Source organism: Saccopteryx leptura, chromosome 3, assembly GCF_036850995.1.
Source record: "Saccopteryx leptura isolate mSacLep1 chromosome 3, mSacLep1_pri_phased_curated, whole genome shotgun sequence".
In the NCBI taxonomy this organism is placed as follows: Eukaryota; Metazoa; Chordata; class Mammalia; order Chiroptera; family Emballonuridae; genus Saccopteryx; species Saccopteryx leptura.
In genome coordinates, this window is record NC_089505.1 from 234,630,679 (window position 1) to 234,653,011 (window position 22,333).

The 22,333-nt window shown below is 37.4% G+C and overlaps 1 protein-coding gene across 4 annotated transcripts in view; it reads left to right on the top strand.

The window, feature by feature from the left end:
* Window positions 1-22,333, top strand: part of CTNNA2 (catenin alpha 2) — a 1,214,276-nt gene that overhangs the window by 1,189,216 nt on the left and 2,727 nt on the right. For 2 of the 4 annotated variants that reach the window (XM_066377864.1, XM_066377862.1), the window contains one exon: window positions 20,848-20,964. The exons of the other annotated variants lie outside the window; for them this stretch is intronic. In XM_066377864.1, coding sequence (XP_066233961.1) covers window positions 20,848-20,964 — 117 coding nt within the window. The remainder of the gene's footprint in view (window positions 1-20,847; window positions 20,965-22,333) is intronic. 4 annotated transcript variants of the gene reach the window in all.

Genomic DNA, 22,333 nt, shown 5'->3' on the forward strand with positions numbered 1-22,333 from the left:
ACATCTTCTTGCCCTCCCCCACCCCACTTATGTACTTTTAACAGCTCAAAAGCATAGTCTAAAAAAGGACTAGAGCTGATACTGCCCTTTTTGTTACCTGGGGTGGAAGAGTGTGGCAACTTCTGAAGTTTTCTTCCCCACCTAAGCTTTTTAACCTACAGTGACTGTAATGGTGGCGATTTCAGGTACAGTAAGGAAAAGGGGAGCCTTGACTGGCCAGTAGGAAGGTTTAGGTGCTAATCACCTGCAGTCAGCTTAGTTCTACAGTGTGGGTAAGGTCATATATGTTGGGTGTCAAAATCATATATGTTTGGGGATCCCTCTCAAGTCTCTGGCCTATGTTCTATTAAAAATGCTAGCTCCCTGTCACGCATCTGTACGAACTGACTTTTCAGTGCCAGACAATTCTGATGTCTAATCATAGCTCAAGTTTTTAATGTTTTTTATCAACCTTCCTACAGCTGCCAGGTAAGAAATGCTCATATTTTAAAAACTCTTGGAATACTCTCATCTTTAACTTTGTGAGTTAAGAGCGGTTGTGTTGTGCGCTTGTGCAAGTTTAGAAAGTATTGTGCTATGCATTGTGTATGTACTTGCTTATCCTCATGTGCATGTGTCATTTATAGTGGTATTGTGTTTTCTTTAATCCATTTTTGTATGTATTAAAATCAATGTAAAAGTATATACTTAAATTATGCTCTAAGTGAAATAGTGAAGTATAACAGAATTAGGATCTATTTCTGTCACAGACTAATTAGGTACCAGCATAAATTACTTAGGTCTTTGGGCCTTTGTTTTCTTATCTGTGAAATGATAATAGATGATTTAATGGATATATCCTGAAATATCTCTACTATAAAAATCTATGGGTTTATAACATATTTTTGAAGAAATGGTTTATGGGGAAAAAATTGACTGGTTGATGAGACATGGTTTTTTTATAGGTCTCACAATTATTCAAACCAGAAAGAAAATTTTAGTTCAATCTAGGTTTTTAAAGCCTACCCTATATCCAATGTAGTATTACTTAGTTAATAATATAAATGGATCATGTTCTTTTAAGTGAACAATATCTACCCCATGAAAGTTATGTGTTGCTTTAGAAAACTGATGTTTTTTTAACTAATTTTATGTTCTGATTTTTGAGATTTAAAAAAAATTCATTACTAGGAGATAGATGGAGCTAGGTTTCACTGAAATTCTAAGGTTCAACATTACTTATGCAATACTGCAAGAATTTCCTTGTGGTGAGTTGGGAGTTGGTGGGTACTGAGCTATGTGCTATGAGGGATAAAGGACATATAAAGCCTTGGCTCCCATCATGGGGAATGTACAGCCTTTTGGGGGAGTTTAGACACATACCAACTCTCAGTTTAGAAGTGAGGGCTGCAAGTGTCAAAGAACCAAGAAACAGCCCTATGGCCAGGGTGGGCTGGATTGTACTGGGAGAGCTATGTGAGAACTTTGAACAGCGTGGTTTAAATTTGTGTTGTCATACAAAGTACAGCAGGGAGGCATTTCAGGTCGGTGATACCACAGGATTGTAAATGTTACAAAGGATACCTTGTGTTTAGATATGCCGTGTATCAAAACCAAAGTCCTTCCTTCTAGTCCAGCCCCATACTTTTCCAAAGCCCCTTCTCCCTTAATCGTGTACTGACTTTATGATATAAGATGGACCTGTTTAGAAGAGTGGAGGAAGCTGCGAGTAAGTGAATGACGATGGTTATTTATTGAGAGAGCATCAGGCAGTTGTTTTCTCAGTTACACAGAAGTTCGCCTGGTCACTCACAGCCACAAATGTGGATGAGAAGTAAATAAAGGAATTAGGGCCAGAAAGAGACTCTAGCTCTGAGACTTTCTGGTTTTCTGATAAAGGTAGAAAGGGATTATCATTGACAGGTTTAGAAAGGTCGATGGTCATGAAAAATGCCCATTTGCTAAGGAGAATCCATGTAACCAGGATGGTTTTCCAAAGCAAAAGGAAGCTTGTCTGTGTACTGAGCAGAAGTCATGTCAGATTCAGCACTCAAAAGCCATGGTTGAGAAGGTTTAAACCACTAAATAAAACTGCACATGATTATGCAAGTCTCTTTCCCTGATACACATGGAAGGAGGTTATTGATTTGGGCACGATTTACCCATATTGACAAAGACAACTACTTATATTTGAAAGCCTCTCTGTTGTTATAGTACATACTTTACATCATGTGGAGGGCACTATTTTTTGTATTTTCTTGCCATCCATGTTTCTTCCAAGTTTTTACTAGGGCCTTTTTTTATTCAGTGAGAGGTGGGGAGGCAGAGACAGCCTCCTGCATGAGCCCTGACTTGGATCTACTTGGCAATCCCACTAGAGGGAGATGTTCTGCCCATCTGGGATGTTGCTCTGTTGCTCAGCAATTGAGCTCTTTTTAGTGCCTGATGCTGAGGCCATGGTGCTATCCTTAGTGCCTGGGGCCAACTTATGCCAATTGAGCCATGGCTGCAGGAATGGAGAGAGAGAAAGAAAAATGAGAGGGGGAGGGGTGGAGAAGCAGATGGGCACCTCTCCATGTGCCCTGACTGGGAATCGAACCCAGGACATCCACATGCTAGGCTGACACTATATCATTGAGCCAACTAGCCAGGGCTGGCCTTTCTAACAGACTGGAATTCCATGAAGAAATTACCATTCCAGATTCTAAGGACTTGATTTCAATCATCCAGTAAAATGTTTTCTAATTTCCTATCATAACTAAAAATTAATTTTTGGAATATGTTATCTCAGAAAATCACTTTCAAAAGCAAAAGTTGTCTAGATGGGAATGATGAAGTAGCAGAATCAACATCAATTTTATAAAGTTCTATTAAAACTTTCTCCCAAAAAAGCCCATGTAGGGACTTACATAAAACTTTGTGAAGCAATGTAAGTCATCAAAGGAAGTTAGAAATATTAGAATTATGTTTTCCTCAAGAGAACAATGACAAGGTTGGCAACAGCTCCATCCTTCCCCAAAGTGATACAGTTTTAGAATGAGAGGATCAGTAGATTTATAATTCCACATTTATTGAGTAAATACCATGTGGATAGACATGGCATTAGTATGGGAAAGAGACAGAACCAGTTAACTGTGGTAGACGATGATAATCATGCCAACTGAAGTATATACAAAATGATGGGGCATTCCATAGAGGAGGGGAAGAGAGGGCTTCATAAGAGGGACAGTCCTGCACAGAGAAGTGAGTAGGTGTTTCCAGGTAGAGGAAGAGAGAAGGGACTTTCCCAGGAGAGAAAGCATGCTCATGGTATTGAGACACAGAGGTATTCCGTGCTGACTGGACCTGCACGTGTCCGAGATGGGTAGAAAGATGGAGAAAAGTGAGATGAAATTAGAAAGGTAGCTGGCGATTGGATAGCAAAGACATTTTCCTGACCCATTCCGATTTTCATGACTGTTTCTCAAAGGGGTCAGAGGGTCATCTGCATGCTAAGCACAGTGAGGGGTGAGAGGAGGCTGTTAAAATGCAGATTCCTGAGCCATGCTGCAGAACTTTGAATCAGTATTGTAGGAAGTGAGTTCTTGGAATCTGTAATTAAATGCCCCATCCGACCCTCAAACCTGTACCAGGTGATTCATTTTCACACCAAACTTTTAGAACCTCTACAAGGCAACAAAACTGACTCATATTTCTATGTTCTTGGAAGAAGATTCATGAAAAAAAAAAAAGAGTATTAAAATGTTAAGAATAAAAACACTTGGTAGAAATAAGACTTACAGGTAATATAAAAATGTTCTTGAGAAAATTGGTTTGAGTTTTGGATAACCATAAAAGAACTTTCTAAGAATGATGGTGATTTGGTATAAAGAATTACTAAGTGCTGCTATTAAATCTCCTTGAAGAAGAGGCATGAAACTACATCTGTATAAGGAACCATCTTGCATATTTCATTGTCCTGCTGCACTACAAAGAGTTAATGGAGCTCAGAGCCAAGTGGTCCTCAGCTCTCAAGACCTGCCAAGACAAGGGGTAGGAGGCACTCGCTAGGACCGTATTTGTGCCTGAACGGTATTCCTTGGTAGAGCTATTTGGCTACTTTTTAACTTTAATTAGGCAAACTTCATTTAAAAAGAAATGAATAGAAATGTGTTAACATTCCTATCATGATTGGAGAAATTAGGCTGCCTGCCAGTATAGAGCCTGACCTATATGGTCTATGATGAAAGCATATTAATTACAAAACTGTATGTTTGAATCAGTAATTATTTAGAAGTTCTACCTTTTCTCTATTTTCCCCCATGGTCACAGCTGTTATCCTATGGCTGTTAGTCTATGTAGAAAGTTAAACAATTGTTCAAAGATATGAGAAGAGAGAGGGGCTAGAGAGGTATTTTATATTTGACTAAAATGTGAGGATAACCTCTGTCTGGAAAGAAGGTGGATCTCAGAGTCCAGCAGTATGAATGAGTTCTGGGTTAAACCCCCTAATTGTTTTATGTATAGTTCTGCTGTTTCTATGAGAATCTATTTTTCCTTCAGAATTTTGTTGCTTGGAAGTCAAGGAATGATAGGGAACCTTCCTTTTTCTCTATATCTATCTGTTTGTGCAGATAAGTGAAGTAACTTCTTCCGCAGAGATGGTGATACTGTCTGTCACATTCTAGAAGCAGTTGACAGGTGGGATGCCAGTGTCTACCATTAACTGAGCAAATTGGATTTCACGTTTTGGCACGATGACCTAGAGACCTTTCTGAGTTTTCTTACCAATGATATGTAGTACTGGAATTGCCTTTCTAACAACCAGGCAAATGTCACCTTGCATGGTTCTAAGATGTACCTGGCAACATTATTTACCTCAAGGCCTAGCATTTTACTTGAATAATAGGGAAGACAACAGCAGTAACAGCCACATGGTTTTGATATCACAGGTCTGAAATATAAGTTAGAGAATACCCTATTCTTTTAAGGTAGATGTTAAAATTATGGGCAAGGTATTGCTGTTAAATGTGAATTTGGAAACCAACTGTGTGTTTCACAATTTGGATGCTATGGGACAATATTTTTAACCTCTGAGCTTTCACTTTTGATTTATAAGTTGGAATAGTAATGCTACTTGGACCATGGGTGGATTGCATGTAGTAAATAACAATTATTAATATACTAGCTAAGATATATTGAGAGAGTATGATCCCGGCACTGTGCTCAGCATTTTAAATGCATTATGCGGTTTGTTTTTACAATCATCTTATGGAGGAGACACTGTCGTCTCCATTAAAAATATTAGGAAAATGAGGTTCAGAGAATTCAAGTAACTTCCTGGAGGTCACAAAGTTAGTGGCTGGTGTATTGTAGTGCTTCCAGAAAGCCTGCCATGACATCCCCCACAGCGTTATGAGTTCTGTCCTTCATTCCTGATATGACACTTCAATGTAATAACATTTTATTTTATGTCTTCCAATTAGTTTGGAAGCTTCATAAAGATAGGAAATGTATCTCAATGTTCATTTTTCCCCGATTCTTTGCACAATGAACACATAATGAGTGCTTACTACATTAACTTCTTTGCCATTCTGTCTGCCATTTTACTAAGTTTAAGATCACACTGAAAATCCCAGTAAATGATTCTGAAGTTGACCATTCATTCACTCATTTGTTCCTACATGAAAGCACCTGACTCTCTTAAATATTAGATTTCAAAGTTTACTAAGATTTGGAGCTAAACATCAAGTAATTCTTTTTCTAGCTAACAAATTTCTTTGTAATTTACTTTAATCTTTCTAGTACATTAAGTAGACTTTTTTATTTTTAAGATTATGGCATAAAAACATACTGAATTTTTTCCAAAGGACTGAATTCATCAAATTAGTAATTTATTTTAAAAAGAAACTTGAAAATGAGGGCTGCAGTGCCATGGCTGGTGTCATTTGCCCTCCCACATGAAGGTTATGATATATTAAAATGTTAATTATATTTAGATGTGAAATTTTGTTTTTAATTAGTGCCCTGAATTATTAATGCCTGATAACAGTATTAGTAATTTTATAAAGCCTTGCACATGTTTTAATTAGGTTTAATTACAACTGCATATGGTAAATCATCCAAATAAGGTTGTTTCTCTCACATCAATCTATGTCTGTAGTTCAAGGCCAGGATAGTAAGCCCAGAGTCTGGCATCAAGGGCTCAGACCCCTCCTGACTCTATGGTCTGCTCTACTTAATAGGGGGCATCTCTTCCCAAGTTCATTTTTTAGACTAAGATGACTGCTAACTCTCCACATTACTATGTTCCATCTAGGAAGAAGAAAAGAGGTGAGAGGGCAAAATAGTGTGCGGTTTAGCTATGCTACCCCCCTTTAAGGAGATTTCCCAGGAATATTTATTTCTCACTTTAACAATTTCTTATATCATATGAGGAATCTGGAAAAAACAATACAAAACAAAATAACTGGGGGGAGTTCAGCACGGGTTCATAGTTCTTGCCCTTATATAACCTCCATTAAGTGAAACATGAATTCTGAATTCTAATAGTTACTGTGTTACTTTGGGCAAGTTTCCTGACCTCTCTGAGTCCCTTGTTTTTCATCTACAAAGTGGTGATACCCATATTTACTTTATTGTATTGTTATTAAAATTAAATGTGTTAGCATGTGCCACGCACCTATCACAGTATTCAAAATGTAGAAATACCAAATATAAGGGTAGCTAATGTGTTTCTCTTTTCCCCATTATTTTGTCTCTCCCTAAAAGATAGTCTTTTGGATGATGTAAGTGCCCCCTTCTTCTCTTTCCTCATGTATACCCACATTGAGCCATTGGACATACAGCAGTAAACAACCAGCTAAGGCCCTGTTCTCATAGAGATTACATTCATTTGTCATTGGGAGTCCTAGAAAAATTGCTTACAGATAGGTGATTATTGAAAATATAGAAGGGAATGACCTTAACAAAGACATGAAGTAGTGGTTCTTATATTTTAATTTGTAGAAGAATCACATGGGAAGCAGATTAAAATGAAAATTCCTGGGCTTTGCTTCCACAGTTCTGAAGATCACATCAGAGACCAGGAATCTATATTCTATTCTTAAATGTTTCTTGATGCACCGACCTCATGGATCATTCTTTGAAAAATACTAGTCCGGGAAATGGATGGAGGAAAGCCTATGAGCTATGGTGAGCGCTTTCCAGGACTTGACATCAGTTTTGACCATTTCCTAAGAAACTTCTTGGCTTGTTCTGTTAGGTTCTTATAGTCTAGCCTAGTCTGGATAATTCTTACTTTTCAGGGTTTGTTGTGGCTGTCCACCATTGGATATTTAGCAACATCTCTGGTATCTCCCCACTAATTGATTGTAGCAGCCTCCCTACCCCAGTACTCATAATCAAATGTCCTCAGACACAGCCAGCTATATTCCAGGGTGGGGAGACAAAATTGCCCTGGAGAAGAACTATAGTTCTGGTTGGAATTGTGACCTTTTCCTTAGAACATATAGACTACCTGAAAGGGAGGCATTTACCTCGCCCTCCTGGAAGGGTGGAAGATGGCAGATATAGTGAGTCATGTGTCTTGTGCCAAATACCCACTCCAATATTGCCATCATGGTATGGTTGAGAACTTTCCTAGAGCAAGACTCCTGAGGACCCATTACAATCATCCTCTGACCATAATATTAATATGCCTTTTAAAGGTCTTTACCTCCACTGGTAGTTACCCCAAATCTTCCTGTCTTATAGACACAGGCATTTTTACTCTCAAAGGCAATTAAGGGCTTTGGCAAGAATGTTGTTTAAAACTTTTTAAACAAGGTAAAATGACTTCAATTTCTTGCTTTTTACAAACGAGGGTATAGAGGTTCAAACCATTCAATTGTTTTTATAGCACTTTTCAAAAACAAATCCTTTTCACATATCATTGCATATTACTTTAGCTATTCTCTTCATAATTGAATTCTTATATGATGAGATAAAAAGTACATTTTTAAATTTAAAAAAAGCAGTAATAGTTTATATTTTAAAAATATTAAAAATGCAGCAGGCTGATGGTCTTTGAGATGCAAATTATGCAGGTATTTTTAAGATGCTATTTGGCTCTGCAATGCTGAAATTAATGTGGGTGAGCCCTTGAAATCAAGCAAGCTACAGGTAGAAATGGAATGTTTCATGCCTTAATATTAATTTTTTTAAAGAGAAAGTTGAAGAGCTGTAACAAGTGGAGAGTCTAGATATAACAGATAGTTCTTTCTTTCAAAGATGTCACTGCAGTGCATTTGAAGAATTTGCCTTGGCATTTTTTAGTGTATCCGGTAAAAAAATAATGAGGTGGCCTTTCCATCTTATTGTAAATATGGAGGTGATGTAACTTTGTCAAAGGCTAGATTCACAGGGACTCCAGGATAGAGATCCTGCCTAGAGGAGACTTTCATCTTAACATTAAGCATGATTTTTAGTAGGGGCTAGATACTCTCTCAGACCCTCCCTGACCCTTTCATGTTTATCTTTTTTCATTGGTTAAAAGTTGTTATTTCATTGGAAGTGCATGAAGTACGTTTTTGTTTTTTCTTTCAAAGAAATTTTGTTTCGATGTCATAGATTTGAGGCTTTTTTTCAAAGGAAGAAATAATATTTTTCTATGATTTTTGGTAATGCAGTTATACATTTTTAGTCTTTTGAGCCTACTCTGGCCTTTAATCTGTGGTTTTGAAAGTTTCTTGTATAGCTCAACCTCTTTTGCAAAGGAACAGACTACATGTTGTCCACCTATATAGAGGTTCTTTGTTGTACCAAAGAAATTGTATTTCCAGTTTTAGATTGAACAGAACCCTCTGATGCTTTTGCAGCATTTTCCCAGAAAGTACAGTCACTCTGGGAGAAACAGACTATATGGGTCCAAACCAGGCCAAGCCCTGGCAGGCACCTCTAAGGAGCAGTATCCTGGCTTCTCAGGGGAACCACCTTGACTGTCCTTCATTTCTTATTTTATTCAAAAGCCATCACAGCTGAAGTGTATATATAGCTAAATACCCTGTACCCAGGAAGAGAAATCAGGCATTTAAATCCCTGATAATTGTCTCATTAGCGAGCAAGTTACTTCTCTTTAAGCCCCAGTCCCTTCACCTATTGAGTAGTGCGAATGAGGTGATGTATCATTTCTCTTCTTTTCTGGTGAAGGTTATGTGATGTAACATAAAGAAAAGATATAATTGCTTGGAATGCTCAATATGTATTGAACCTGGAAAACATCCAAAGAACATTAACCCAATATAGAGAAGTACTAATCAACTTTTATCAGTAGCCTGGTCTTATGGGTCAATTGAAGAAGCAACCTAGACTGAGAATTCATCACTCAACTGACTAAACACAGGGGATGTGTTTACCCAATCCCATGTGGCTTCTGTGGAGAATGTGCCAAGGAAAGACTAGGAAGAACTTGTTTGTCAGAAGTCAAATACGGAAGACAAGACTTTCACAAATATACATTGTTTTGTTTTGTTTGTTTGTTTTTATAAGAGAGGGCGGCAAATAAGCAACTAATATTTTGATTCTAGCAAGAAATGACCAGAGTTGAGCTGAAATCCCCAAGAAGAGCTCCATGGATGAACTAGCTGCTTATATTGCAAGAATGGTTTGCCTTTATTTTTGGTTGACCTTCTGTAGCTTTTCGGGCTGCACTCCATGGCCAGCTTTTAGGTCTCTAATAGAAGGTTCCTGTGTTCTATTTATTTTGAGAATCCCATTTTTGACCATTCTCTATAAATGAGAAAAATGAGATTGTAGCTAGGTCACCCCACTCATACTTCAGTCCCTAGTCATGTCCACTGTTGGCTGGAAGTAGAAAGCTTAACTAACCTACTATCAGAATTAACTTGCTCTTATTTTGCTAGGGCTTATGGTGCCCTCACACTAGCCTGTCATCTATTGGAATACCTTTTCTTGTGTAGCTGTTTGGGCTTGAGGTTCCCAGGAGACCCAATAAATTATGATGAAGATTCTAAAAGGACTTCCAAAGGTACCCAGAAATTATATTTTACAGTGACATACTTATTTAAAAATTTAAAGATGTTTTAGGTTTGCCTTCTCACTAGGATCTCCAAATAATTGATGAAATATATTGGTATTAATAACCTCACTGTACCATTGAAGAAATACAAGCTCAGAGAGGTCACTAGAGTTTCCCTAACATTCACAGTCTATCTGGCACAGCCAAGACTAGAACTAGTTTCTCTAATGGGTAATCCTGTGCTTTGTGCAGTATAAGGACATTGCTGAGTTCTGTCTTCCATAGACTGGTGATTGAAGAGAAAATTCAAGAAGTAGCTGTTACCATTATCTATAGATTCTGACACATACATATATATATATAGTTTTTTTAAACTATGAGTATACTAGTCAACCTCACATTATATCATGGTGCCTGTTGTATAGCACACTAAAAGGCATATTGTAGATATTTAGAATATTTTTCATGTTTTCTTAAATAGGAAGTGGTATATATGGTAGATGAGGAAAGGAGAAATAGATGGTGTTATTTAATCAAGTTTTCTATGAACATGTAGATGGCATAAGTTGCTGGAAAGAAAACGAGTAAGTAGATGATGATGTCCCTACAACTTGCCTACTTCATACCTTATGTGAATCATGATTGAAAGACTGGAAATTGGTGTTAAATTTTTTTCGCCTTGTGCCAAAAGGAAATTCACTTTCTGCCTGGTCACATGATTCAATCATGTGAGCAGTTCATACCACCATAACTCATGCTTAGCTACAGATAAATGGCACCAATAGCCAGAAATAAAGAGTTCAGAGCAAAGACCATGGTAAAATCCTGGTCAGGGAAAATAGTGTCACAGTGGACTGATGGGAGTATGAATTTTGTGAAACCAAGTTCACAAAGATGTTAAACTTTCTGTATTCCAGTTTTCCTCATATGTAGAAAAGGGATGATGGTATGTATCTTATATATCTTCTGAGGAATAGAGCTCATTTATTAAGACACCAGCACCATATCTAGCAAACACAGCTCAGTGTCTTGCAGATGCTGATATTGTTAATAGGGGAAATGGTCTTTAATGAAAGCTTAGACTTTTACACACTGAAAGTAATAGACACAAAGAGTAAAACTGTAGATATTTTCTGAGGAAAGCCTAAACCCGAAGCTCTAGTATTGAGGGCACATGAAGGGGCCTTAAGATTTGGATTACACTTTGGCTAAAGTTTACATTTTCAATTATGCCCCTAAATTCCACACTCCTGTCAATATCATGCCTTTCAGTAATCTTCCATGAAAGAATGAACAGGAAAAAGGCATGAGGCAGTAGGCATTATTCCCTATCCTTGTATCTTTGGACAAGCCTGTCATCTCTCTTTTCTCATCCATAAACTTACATTTGTTTAATAACATTTAGAAAATATTTATGGAAGACCTATATGTCACACTCTGATATAGCAGAGGGTGGGAGAAAATAAACCTAAGAAGAAAATAGAAAATATTTGTTTGGTTGGTGATGACTTTATTATTTTATTTATTTATTTATTTATTTGGTGATGACTTTATTAATAAAACATGAACACAGAGAAAGAGGAGAGCAAATTGTGGGGGTAAAGTAGGAATGGAGTTGCAGTTTGAAAAGAAGTTTTCACTGAGATGTGATATTTGGTTCAAGACTTGATGAAGGCAAGGGACCAAGATTTACAGGTATCTGGGGGAAGACTATTCTAAGAAGAGGAAAAACAAAAAGGACCTGAAGTGTGGGCATGACTAGTCAGTCTGAGTAATAGCCAAGGAACCAGTATTTAGGAGTGGCGTAAACAAGGGAGAAAGCAGAACCACTGGAGACAAGAGTATATGACCTTGAAGACTATTTTGATAGCTTGGACTCAGAGTGAAATCAGTATCCACTGGACAATGTTAAGAAAAGTGACATTGTGTGAGCTTATTTAATAGGATGATTCTAGCTCTGATTTAAAAATAGACTAAAGGGGGTAAAAGGTGGAAGAGAGGAAACAAGCTAAGGCAATGTTAAGAAATGTGACATTGTGTGAGTTTATTTAATAGGATGATTCTAGCTCTTGTTTAAAAATAGACTAAAGGGGGTGAAACATGGAAGAGAGGAAACAAGCTAAGGAAAAATATTCCATAATCCTGATGAGAGATTCTGATGGTTTGGCCATGGTGGTAACAGAGGGAGGAGAAGGTGAAAGGAGGTTTATATTGTATATGTTTCAAAGATGCTATTGGCAGGATATGATGTATCAAAGAGAAGAAGATATAACAGAAGATGTTGAGGTTTTAACCTGAACAGTTGGAAGAGTTGTGTTGCCAATAACAGAATAAGTACACTGTGGGAGGAACAGGCTTGGGATAGAGGTGTGGAGTTAAACATAGAGCTCCTGGCTATCTCTAGAAAGTTAAGAAGAGTCTTTATGAAACCTCTGCAGAAGCTTAGATCATTTCCTAAATGTCAAGAGGTCTTATCTGTGAAAATAACTCATGCAAGAACCAGAAGTGTGATCTAGATGGAAGTTAAAGACTTAATGCTTACAACTCATTGAGTTTTCCCCTGAACTAAAGATAGAAAACCTCTCCCTGAATCTGTAACAGTGAGAGCACTTGGAAATAGTATGAATATGTTATAAAATTGGTAGATGGTATAGATCTTACAATGGGAAAAGCAGAAACCAGGAAGAAAGAAAAAGATTTGGAGGGTATTATTCTACATCCGCTCAAAAAACATTTAAAAGTAGGCAGAAAAATGTGTTCAATTATAAAAAGCTATGGATCAACTGCTCAAATTTAAAACTAATTTAATTAAAATTACTGGTTTTAAACTATACATTATACTGAAGACCTCTTGTGAACCCTTGAATAATGATGTCCGCTTCTTTTTGTCGGAATTCTCATTTCCGTAATGAAAGAAGAGTTGAAATTTTGTTAATGAATTATTTTGTTACATGTGCTTCTATCATTTTACTTCAACTTTCTGCATTTTATTTAAAAGATTATTCTTTATGAATGATGTGAGAAGAAAATTATGATAATGGGGAGAAAGGATGTTAATACAGTACTCAATCAAAGCCTAGCTTTTGTGGAGGTAGAATACAGGGGATAGTGAATGGGGTTTTATCTTGATTGCTGACTTTCCTCAGTTGCTAGTGATTATCTGGGTTATATTTTGAGAGGAATTCTGAGAGCATTTCTAGGATCAGAGGAACAAAGTACTGTTATTGATTTAGCATATCTGCCAATGGTGCCAATGAAGAAATTACTGTGGCTGGGGACAAATCACCCATCCTTGCTTTATTAGTTCTGAAGGAGGTTGGCACATGGACTAGTACGGCTTCACTTAATGTTGTCCATTGTGGTTATTTTGTACCTACCCTAGTTGCTTTCTCCGACCCATCCCAGTCATAACTCAGGTAATGTCTTTTCTAAGATTTTGACTTTTATTCATCTTGAATTTTTTCTTTAGAATGTCTTTTCTTAAAACCTGCCCTTTGCTAACTTATTTGGTTAATTAATCTAAGCACAGTGTGGCCTAAAGCATAAGATTGGTATACTCAGGTTCTGGGAAGCTGGTTGAATTAGCCTTTAACAAGCCGGATGAGTCCATGCTCAAGCTGGCAACCTCGGGATTTCAAACCTGGGTCCTCTGAGTCCCAGTCCAACACTGTATCCACTGTGCTACCTCCTGGTCAGGCACAATTTTCTTTTTAATAAATATTTAGGGATAATATCTTAACCAAAATAAACAGCCTGCATGTGGGGAATCAGGCCGTTGCAGGTGCAGTAAGAGAGAGGTTCTAGAGGAGCTGGAATGCTGGGTGGGAGCAACCTTGACAGTAGAAAGTAAAGAGGAGTTGGACATGGAGAAATGTAATTTTAAAATGCATTTTTAACTAAAATGGTTATTTAAGGAAAACTAAACCATGGTAATAATAACCTCTAAGATTTCTAAGGGCCTACCATGTGCCAGGCACTCAACTTTAAGAACATTTTATCATTTAATGCCTAAATTTTAAATATTTTTTTTAATTTTATTTTAAAAGTTTGAAGTACTGCTAGATTAAATAGCTCTCTCAAGATCACACTATTCAGTGATCAGTCCCATCTGGGTTTGAACGAGGGCCCAGAGCCCAGGCTTGCCCTACTATGAGAAAAGAAAAGATAGAAAGGGAGGGAGCAGCAGGGAGAGGAGGAGGCAGAACAAAAAATGTGAGACTGTCTTACCAGAGGGAAGCAAATGGACAGGACTTGGAAGAAAGAGGTGAGAACGAGGGAACGAGGAGCCTGAAAGAGGCAGCAAACAGTCCCCGGGGAATGGGTCTCTTCTGCTCATTTTTACTCTATTCATCCAGGACCCAGGTAGTAATGGAGGCTTTGGCCAGCTCTTTCCATAGCCTGATGAGGAGAGGACATAGACTGGATGGGAGTTGACTTTCCCCAACGTATGAATAACGACATATGACACAGTTTCTTGTGGTTGACTATGAAGAGAAGTGCAAGGATGGAGGAGTCTAACCCAGGCTTCTCAGATTATACTTACTTTGTAGGGACAGTCCTCCACCCACCAGCTCCCAAAGATGTGGTCCATGGCTCTTGTACTTTGTTCTTCACTCAGTGGTTGCACTTTGCATGCTGGAGTCTAGGAGCCATTTCATAAGGTGTTAAGTAGACTTCTTGTCAGCACATTCCTACAAAGTTGGGGTCCATTAGTGGCTCATTATGAAGACTTATTTTTCTAGGATTTTTCTTGGATGATGGCTTTTCCTAGATTTGTCTTCTAGTCATGCTGATACTGCTCAGGAAGAAAGGATGGGGCGAGGGGAAATAGATCAACAGTGCTGGTCTGCGAGCTAGCTCTCCTATAGGGAAGGCAAAAAGAGCTTTAGCCTTGTAAAATGTTGCTACAAAGCTTGTACCTTGGGTGGTAGTGACGCAGAAATTGTCTTCTTACCCAGGAATAGCTCCTAATTATTCTGGGACCCTAAAATTCCATTGGCAGTGCTTCTCCTGTTGGATTTATTTCTTGTAGTTGTGCTGTTATGTGGGAACAACCCAGAGAGGAGATCCTTAAGTATGAGAGAAGAAAGGGTGCAGGGAGGAAGAAATATAGTGAAGGGAGGTGGGGATTGCCTAGATAAACAAATGCCTGTTCAGAACTTTCCAAGGATCAACATGTCTCAGTACTCCTACTTCTCCTTGGGATTCCAAGGTTAGCAAGAAAGCCTTGTTTGGGTTGAGCAAAAACTGTGCTGCCTTTAATGGTGGGAAAAATAGCCCTAAGCCATATTTAGGAGATTTGTTGACTGTAATTAAACCTTCATGGGAGTCCCCAAGGTTTACTTACCTATAATTGAAAAAATGCAAATGAAAGCAGTTAATCAGTAGACTGGCTGACTATGAAGCGCTACTACGGACCTAAATGAATTAAGAACGAAGACACAAATTTGTCCAGTTGAGAAAGTTACGCGAGAGCCAATTGGTAAATTTCTCAGCAATGCTGTGGAGAATTTTTTCTCAATCTGAGGAGCTTGCAGTGCTTTTCTGCTAAGGATTTTGCCAACTTAATCTTGAGCCATTGCATCCAGATGTCCTAACAACTGGCCTTCAGGGTTGGTAGAGCACCAGCTGCCTCCCTGGCTTCACTAAGGGAAGCCCTGCAGAAAAAATTACACACCTCTTGTCCTCCTTTCTGTCGTGATTGATGCACTACTTAAAGTTGTAAAACATTTGCTTTTCAAGATTCCATAATCAAATGGGAATACCCTTGGGGGTAATCCAACTCAACAGGGGTTATCCCACAGTATTTTAGCTAGCAGTTAAGAATTGGTGAATGTTCTAATGTTAATAGCTTTAATGAAGCTTTTTTTTTCTTTTTAGTAATAATCACAGCACACTTCTGACGGTCATTTTGCACTTCAGACATCACACTTCTTAATATATTCAGTTAATTTTTATCACCTTGTTTAATATCATCCCCCCAAAAGCTTTTGTTAATCCTTATGTCTTCTGCTTAATGGTTTTCATTAATTAGCAACTTCAGTATCAGTAATAAGTGTATAAAAAAGTATATGCATCACTTAGATAAAAGTATTTGTTACAATCTGATTAGTAAAAAACAAACAAACAGGTATTTAACAAGTTTAAATATAGAAGTAGAGGTAGAGGTATAATAAATAACATAGCAAGTTGTTTTTGACAACTTTGTCAAAATGTGACCTCTTGGAGGAGGGAGGGAGAGAAGTTTTATTGCACCTGCCACCCAGCAGATACCGAGGGAACAAAGTGCTGTGATTGATTAATAATGTCTGCCATGTCCACCACAGAGATGAGTGGCAAATTGCTGTCTTGTGTTGACCACTGTCACTGTCTTAACAGGAAGGACTCCACCTTTGCTAACACACTTTATTGTTGATGTTGATGAGGAAGAGTAAGTGGACTAGAACACTAAAGTGAGGGCTTGCCACAAAGGAGTTGTCTTTTTTGCAATTGTGTAAACATCCATAAAGTGGAGAAGGTTGCAATTAGGCTGAACCTTCTCACTGTGTCTTTGTTTGCTTGTTATTTATTACCTTGCACTTGCTAGAGCTTTTGGAATAGTGTTGTTGATATAGACTCTGGAAAAAGTAGGCAGATATTTCAAGGTATTTCAAATGTATCAGAGTTTCTAAGGAGATCAAATATCTCTTCAAAGCCTCATGGATTTTTTTAAACATGAAATGTTCTTCTTGACAGATAATAGGCTCCAATGCTCTCGATTTCTAACCTCTCATTCATTAAGAGCAAAGCTGACTTGTTGCAAAGTACGTTTTTTCTTCTCTGCAAGCAATTTGTGACTCATTTTGAGTAGATAACTGTTTAAATAAAAATAAATGACCAGCCCCAGTGGAAAGATTCCAGTTTTCTCAAGGTGTTTAAATTTATTGTCAATTCTCACAACTTCCTCCCCACCAAAAATACTACCCCAGGCCTGATTATATATAGCATAGTTCCATTAAAATATCTCTTGTTCTTATGTTAAACACTAAGTTATTCCCATTAAAAGATCTTACAAGTGCCTGAAAGGGACTCTACCAATATTGGCAGAACAATTTCAGCATGCTCAAAATCAGTAGCACTGTCAGCTCTGACTTGAGAAGATTACAATAAAGTAGCCTAAGGCCAAATGGAAGTGGGTTCCCTCTCCCATGTATGTCTGAATTTCTTGAGGCATTCAAAGTGAGCTCCTTCGTTTTTACATTTCAAGATCACCTTCAAATGGGTTGGTTTATTTTATTCTATTTATCTGACCCAGTATCTTCATGGCATTTGCATTACTTTTAATCCAAAGATGGATTGCTTCATCCCTGGGATTTTCATGAACTGCCATTTGTGTTTTATTATATTTTGGTGATAATCAGCCTTTTGAAAATAGACTCATTTCCAGGTTGTATTTCTCTCTCTACCTGCATATTTTAAAGAGATTACTGTAAAACTCAGTGATATTTTTAATTCTTTTCTGTAATTATATGTCTAGCCCTCTCAAATTAATATCCTAAGCCATTTACAATATTATATGTTGTGAATCCAATGCATTTTCCCCCACCTCTTTTACATTACTTTGCACTTTTGATTATGCTATATTTGCTTTTTTTTATATGTGATTTTAAAATGAGCTGTTAAATCTAAACTGCATTTGTTTTATTTCTGGTTGGCCCCAGGAAGTTCACTATTATTACTAAGTGATTGCTGATTACTTAAAAACTAGGAAGTAGCCCTGGCTGTCAAAGGAATGGTTAAGCTATTTTTTGATGGTGTTATATTTCTTCAATTATTAAAAGAATATTGATTTTGATAATGAAAATATAATGCTGAGAAAAGTTTTAGTACATTTAGTGGACTTTTTAGCTTGACAAAAGAATGCAGATTTAATATTTTACTCGGTCTTTTATTATCTCTCTGTAAAAATGCTAAATAATATGAAGGGGATAAGAAATTAGAAACATTTAAAATATATGCCTATAGTATGCAGAACACTGTTCATGAAACGAGAAAGAAGAGAAACACGTGGTTTCTCATATCTAGCTTACTGAGTTTTACTTCCTTAATTTCAACCATCCCTTGATAACTATATGTAACAAAGACCCTGAAACGCAGTAGGTCCAACATTACACAACATTGTAGCACCTCACCTTCCCTCTTATTTCTACGAATTTCTAAGATCTGGGTTAAGAACATCAATATGTACCCAGTCATACCAACTAGAAATTTTAGAACTGTCCTTCATTACCAACCTTCTATTTCATGCATAAGTTTAGTTAGTTATGATCACCATGAAAGCAAGTTTAGTTATCATGATCACCATGAAGCTTTATTTTCCAACTTTGTCCCTGACTCAAGATAGATTCCCATTCTCTCTGTTCCTTTAGCACCTTACATCCTACTGAAGCACTTATCATAGAGCATTAGTTTATGTGTCATGTGGAACACTAAACCTCAGTGTTTGGCACAAAATAGATACACAATAGGTGTCTGAAGAAATACTTATATGAATAAATAAGTAGGTAGAAAGATGGAGGGATAGATTTAAGGGTTAAGAGTAAATGAGAATTCAGCAATTCAAGAAATGTAGTTGAACTTTAAAGGAGTGTGTTCGAGTCATCCAGTCACAATTGTTTCTATGGAAACTGAATACCTCTTGGATGTAAACCTCATATTAATGAAATAGCATGGAACTTAAGACGTGGAGGTTTAGAACTCTTCAGATGATCCTGAAAGTTTTGAGTTATTTTAAGCCCTTTTTATGACAATCTTCGTCTTTTGACAAAAGGAAGTAAGACAGCACAAATATCAATTAATGGCAGAATCCCAATTCGTGAAATTTCATCTTCCCTCTAGTATTTTATTTCCATTCAAAACACAAAGTGAGAATGGGAGAGGGAGATCTATTAGCAGTTGAGTAGAGTTAAGGAGATAAGAGTGGTAACAGGCAGAGAAAGCCAAAAACACCCTATGGAAACAGCTGTACAACAGTTCTCCCACCCTTATTTGTTTTTCATGGACTGTAATAGAACAAGATTTGAGGAAACATCTGTTTCCTTTTTTAAATAATACTTTGATATTTAAAAAGAATAGTGATAGAATTAGGAGAAGCCTAATTTCTGTGCTTAGGGACAGCAGAGACCTATAAATTGGAACAGAGAATTAGTCTAGCATAGATTTGGGGCTGTGGACTGTTTTGTCATACAGGATTCTGGGAAGCAGCATGGAGAGACGGCCCCTGGGCTCTGGAGTTAGACTGCCAGCATTTAAATCTTGGCTTCTTCACCTCTTATGTGAATGTGATCCTGGACAAGCTGTGTGGCTCTCTAAATCCTAATGGAACATAATAGTCTGTGCCAGGAGAGGTTGTGAGATTGAATGAGAGAAAGGAACCTTGGGGAATCAGTCTCTGGACTGATTCGTGGTCGCATTTGCTAAATGTAAGCTCTTATTTTTAAAAGTAGGTGAAAATTAATAGTTTCTCTTAGACTAGACATAGAAACTGAATGGGACATCCAGTAGGAATAGAAGAGCCCTTAAGCAGGAAAAATACAAGTCTTTTTGCAGAAAGGTTCAGTGTATATGTGGGCCAGCTTGAGGAATAGCTGAGATTTGGCCCTTTTGAGGCTGTTAGAGAGCTAGTACAACCGGCACTGATAAAGGCGCAGAACACCAATTAATTAGAGTCGCTTAGCCCTAGCCCGTCAACTGTGTAGCGAAATTGCTTCTTGGAATCTAAGCAAATGTAAGATAACTCTGTGTCTCAGATTCCAGGCACAGCCACCATGAGTTAGCATGCAGGGCCAGAAGACACCCTAAAGGCCAGGAAAGACTGGGAGGGGCTGAGTACAGAGAAATAGCATAGCAGAGCCAGGAGGTCCCCTTATAAAGAATTCATGAACATAAGATGAAAAATCACAGATCAGGTGAAAGGGAGTTTTTCCCCAGATATAGTCATGGTGTTTATAGGATGCTACCAAGTATAAAGGACAGACTTCCACCCAGACAGGTAATAATTGAGACAGGCTCATTTCGAATGACAGATAGTCGCTGAATAAAACAAGACCCAGAGTTTGAAGGATGCTTCAGAGAAGTATAGTAGTGCTTCAGGTGGTGAGCTTTGGAGAGAGAGAGAGTACTGGTCCCATTCTCTGCTCTGCCAGTTACTGAAGGACAAGTTATCTTACCTCTCTAAGCTTCAATTTGTTCACCTGTAAAATGTGTGTAATGAATGTTCCTACTTCAAGGTTTTTAAAAACTTAAATCATGCAATAAAAAGGACTAAGGCAATACCAAGCACCTGTTAATTCCTCAATTAATGTTGGTTATTATTACTAAAAATTTATACAGAATCATTTGCACATCTTGTTTGAAAATGCCATGGTTACAGTATAAATCACTAAATAGAATGCAGTTACGTTAAATAAGTTCTCCAAAACCTTGTGGTTAAGAAATTACCTGGCCATATAGCTTTACTCGTTATAATTTTTTTTTTTTTTCAAAAATGTGCCACTTGGAAGCCAGGTCTCAGTGCTTTTTTGGGCAAGCATAAAGGAGACCTATATTTAATAAAACAAAGTCTTATTGTAGATAATTATCTCATTCAACTGAATATAGGGCAAATGGAAAAAAAATATCCTTTGGTAACTCAAGTTTTAAGGAACAGTCAAATTTTGTTTTAATTTTAGATTGGATTAATTGTCTAGAGTATATTTGTTCAAGTTTAGCTGGCCAGGTCCTCCCCCCCTCACTTTGCCTTGCCACAAATCAGCATCTGCCCTACCAGGTAGCTTGAATGAAATAATTGGCTGTGTATTTCAGAGCTGTCTCACTCTCGACCAATGTATTAGGTTTATTCACAGGATTCCTGCTTCAGGCTGGGAGAACAAAGGGGTTCTGAAGAAGAGACAGGCTATCATATTTTTGCTGCAGAATTAGACACCATCTATCTGAAAATGGAATCTGTGGTAAAAATCTCCAAATTACTTGTAATTCTTCTCTTCGGATCCACTCAATTCTCCCAAGATTTCCTTTTTTGGGAACCATTTAATAATACAATAGACATGACTTCTACTACTTTTACTAATTCTATTGCTCTGACACAAATCAATGGAACTGTCCCTGCTATTATATCATTTCACCCTTTTTACCCATAGCACACAATAGAATTAACTAACTTTATGAATATTACTTATTTTTGAAACCTGACAGACTTACCATCAATTGGCCAAAGGATATAGTATCCACAAGCTTAAGAAGCCATGACTGATCTTCTAATTGTCCCAAAATTTTACTATATTATCTCTTTTTTTACATTATTTACACTTCTACCTGGGGGTATAATAGAAAAGATGGAAAAAGTGAAATTCAGTCAGATAACTGGCTATGACATTTTCAAATTCACGCATGGTCAAAGTCCTAAAATCATTGGATGAGATAAGCCTTCGGATAGTCTTTGGGTTTCATTAATTCAGTGATTCTCAACTTTTTTCATGCATCAGAATCCCCTGAATTGCAAGTTTGGCTTCAGAGGATTTGGCCTGAGAAATTGCATTTCTAACAGGTGATGCTGATACTGCTGGTTCAGAGACTGCACTTTGAGAATCACTGCACTAATCCATGCTTAGCTTCTCTTCTGTTAACATGAATAATCTAGAACTTGCTTTTTCTTAGCTAGCTGTAGAAACTGGGCAATCTGGGTTAAGCAGTTATTTTGGTATCTGTGCATCTTGTATAGTGTAATAGAAGTGGTAGAGAAATTAGTTCCTCTATCCATTTGGTTGAATTAACTCACAAAGCAGTCAGTTATAATATTTGCTGAATCATGGTTCTAGTCCACAAATCACTTTGCTTCTCTATATTATTGTGAGGCCAATGTAATATTGATGTTTAATTTTATTTTTTTTAGTGGTAAAAATCTCAGTTCTATGGTACTGCAAAAAATTAACACAAAGAAAGCAACTTCCATTTTTACCCTCAGTTACCTCACTGCTTGGGGGTTTTTGTTGGTGGAGGAATTGAGTTTATTTGTCATGAATATTTTTTTTAATTTTGCTTTAATAATGGATATGGAACAGAGAACAGCATATTCTTGGTCACTGCTTGGGACACATTCTGGTCTCAAGAAATGATAAGAAGCTAAAGTGAATGCTGATCGCATCACACAGGGAAACCACAGTGTTTGTGGTTCCTCCAATTAAACACTTTGCTTATCACCTTGTACCCAAAAGGCTGTAGGCCTGGCTCCCAATTCTCTAATGCAGCTATAGTCCCATCAGTTACAGGTTATACAACAAGTCATTATAACAACTAGGAACAACACTGCTTAGGAACATC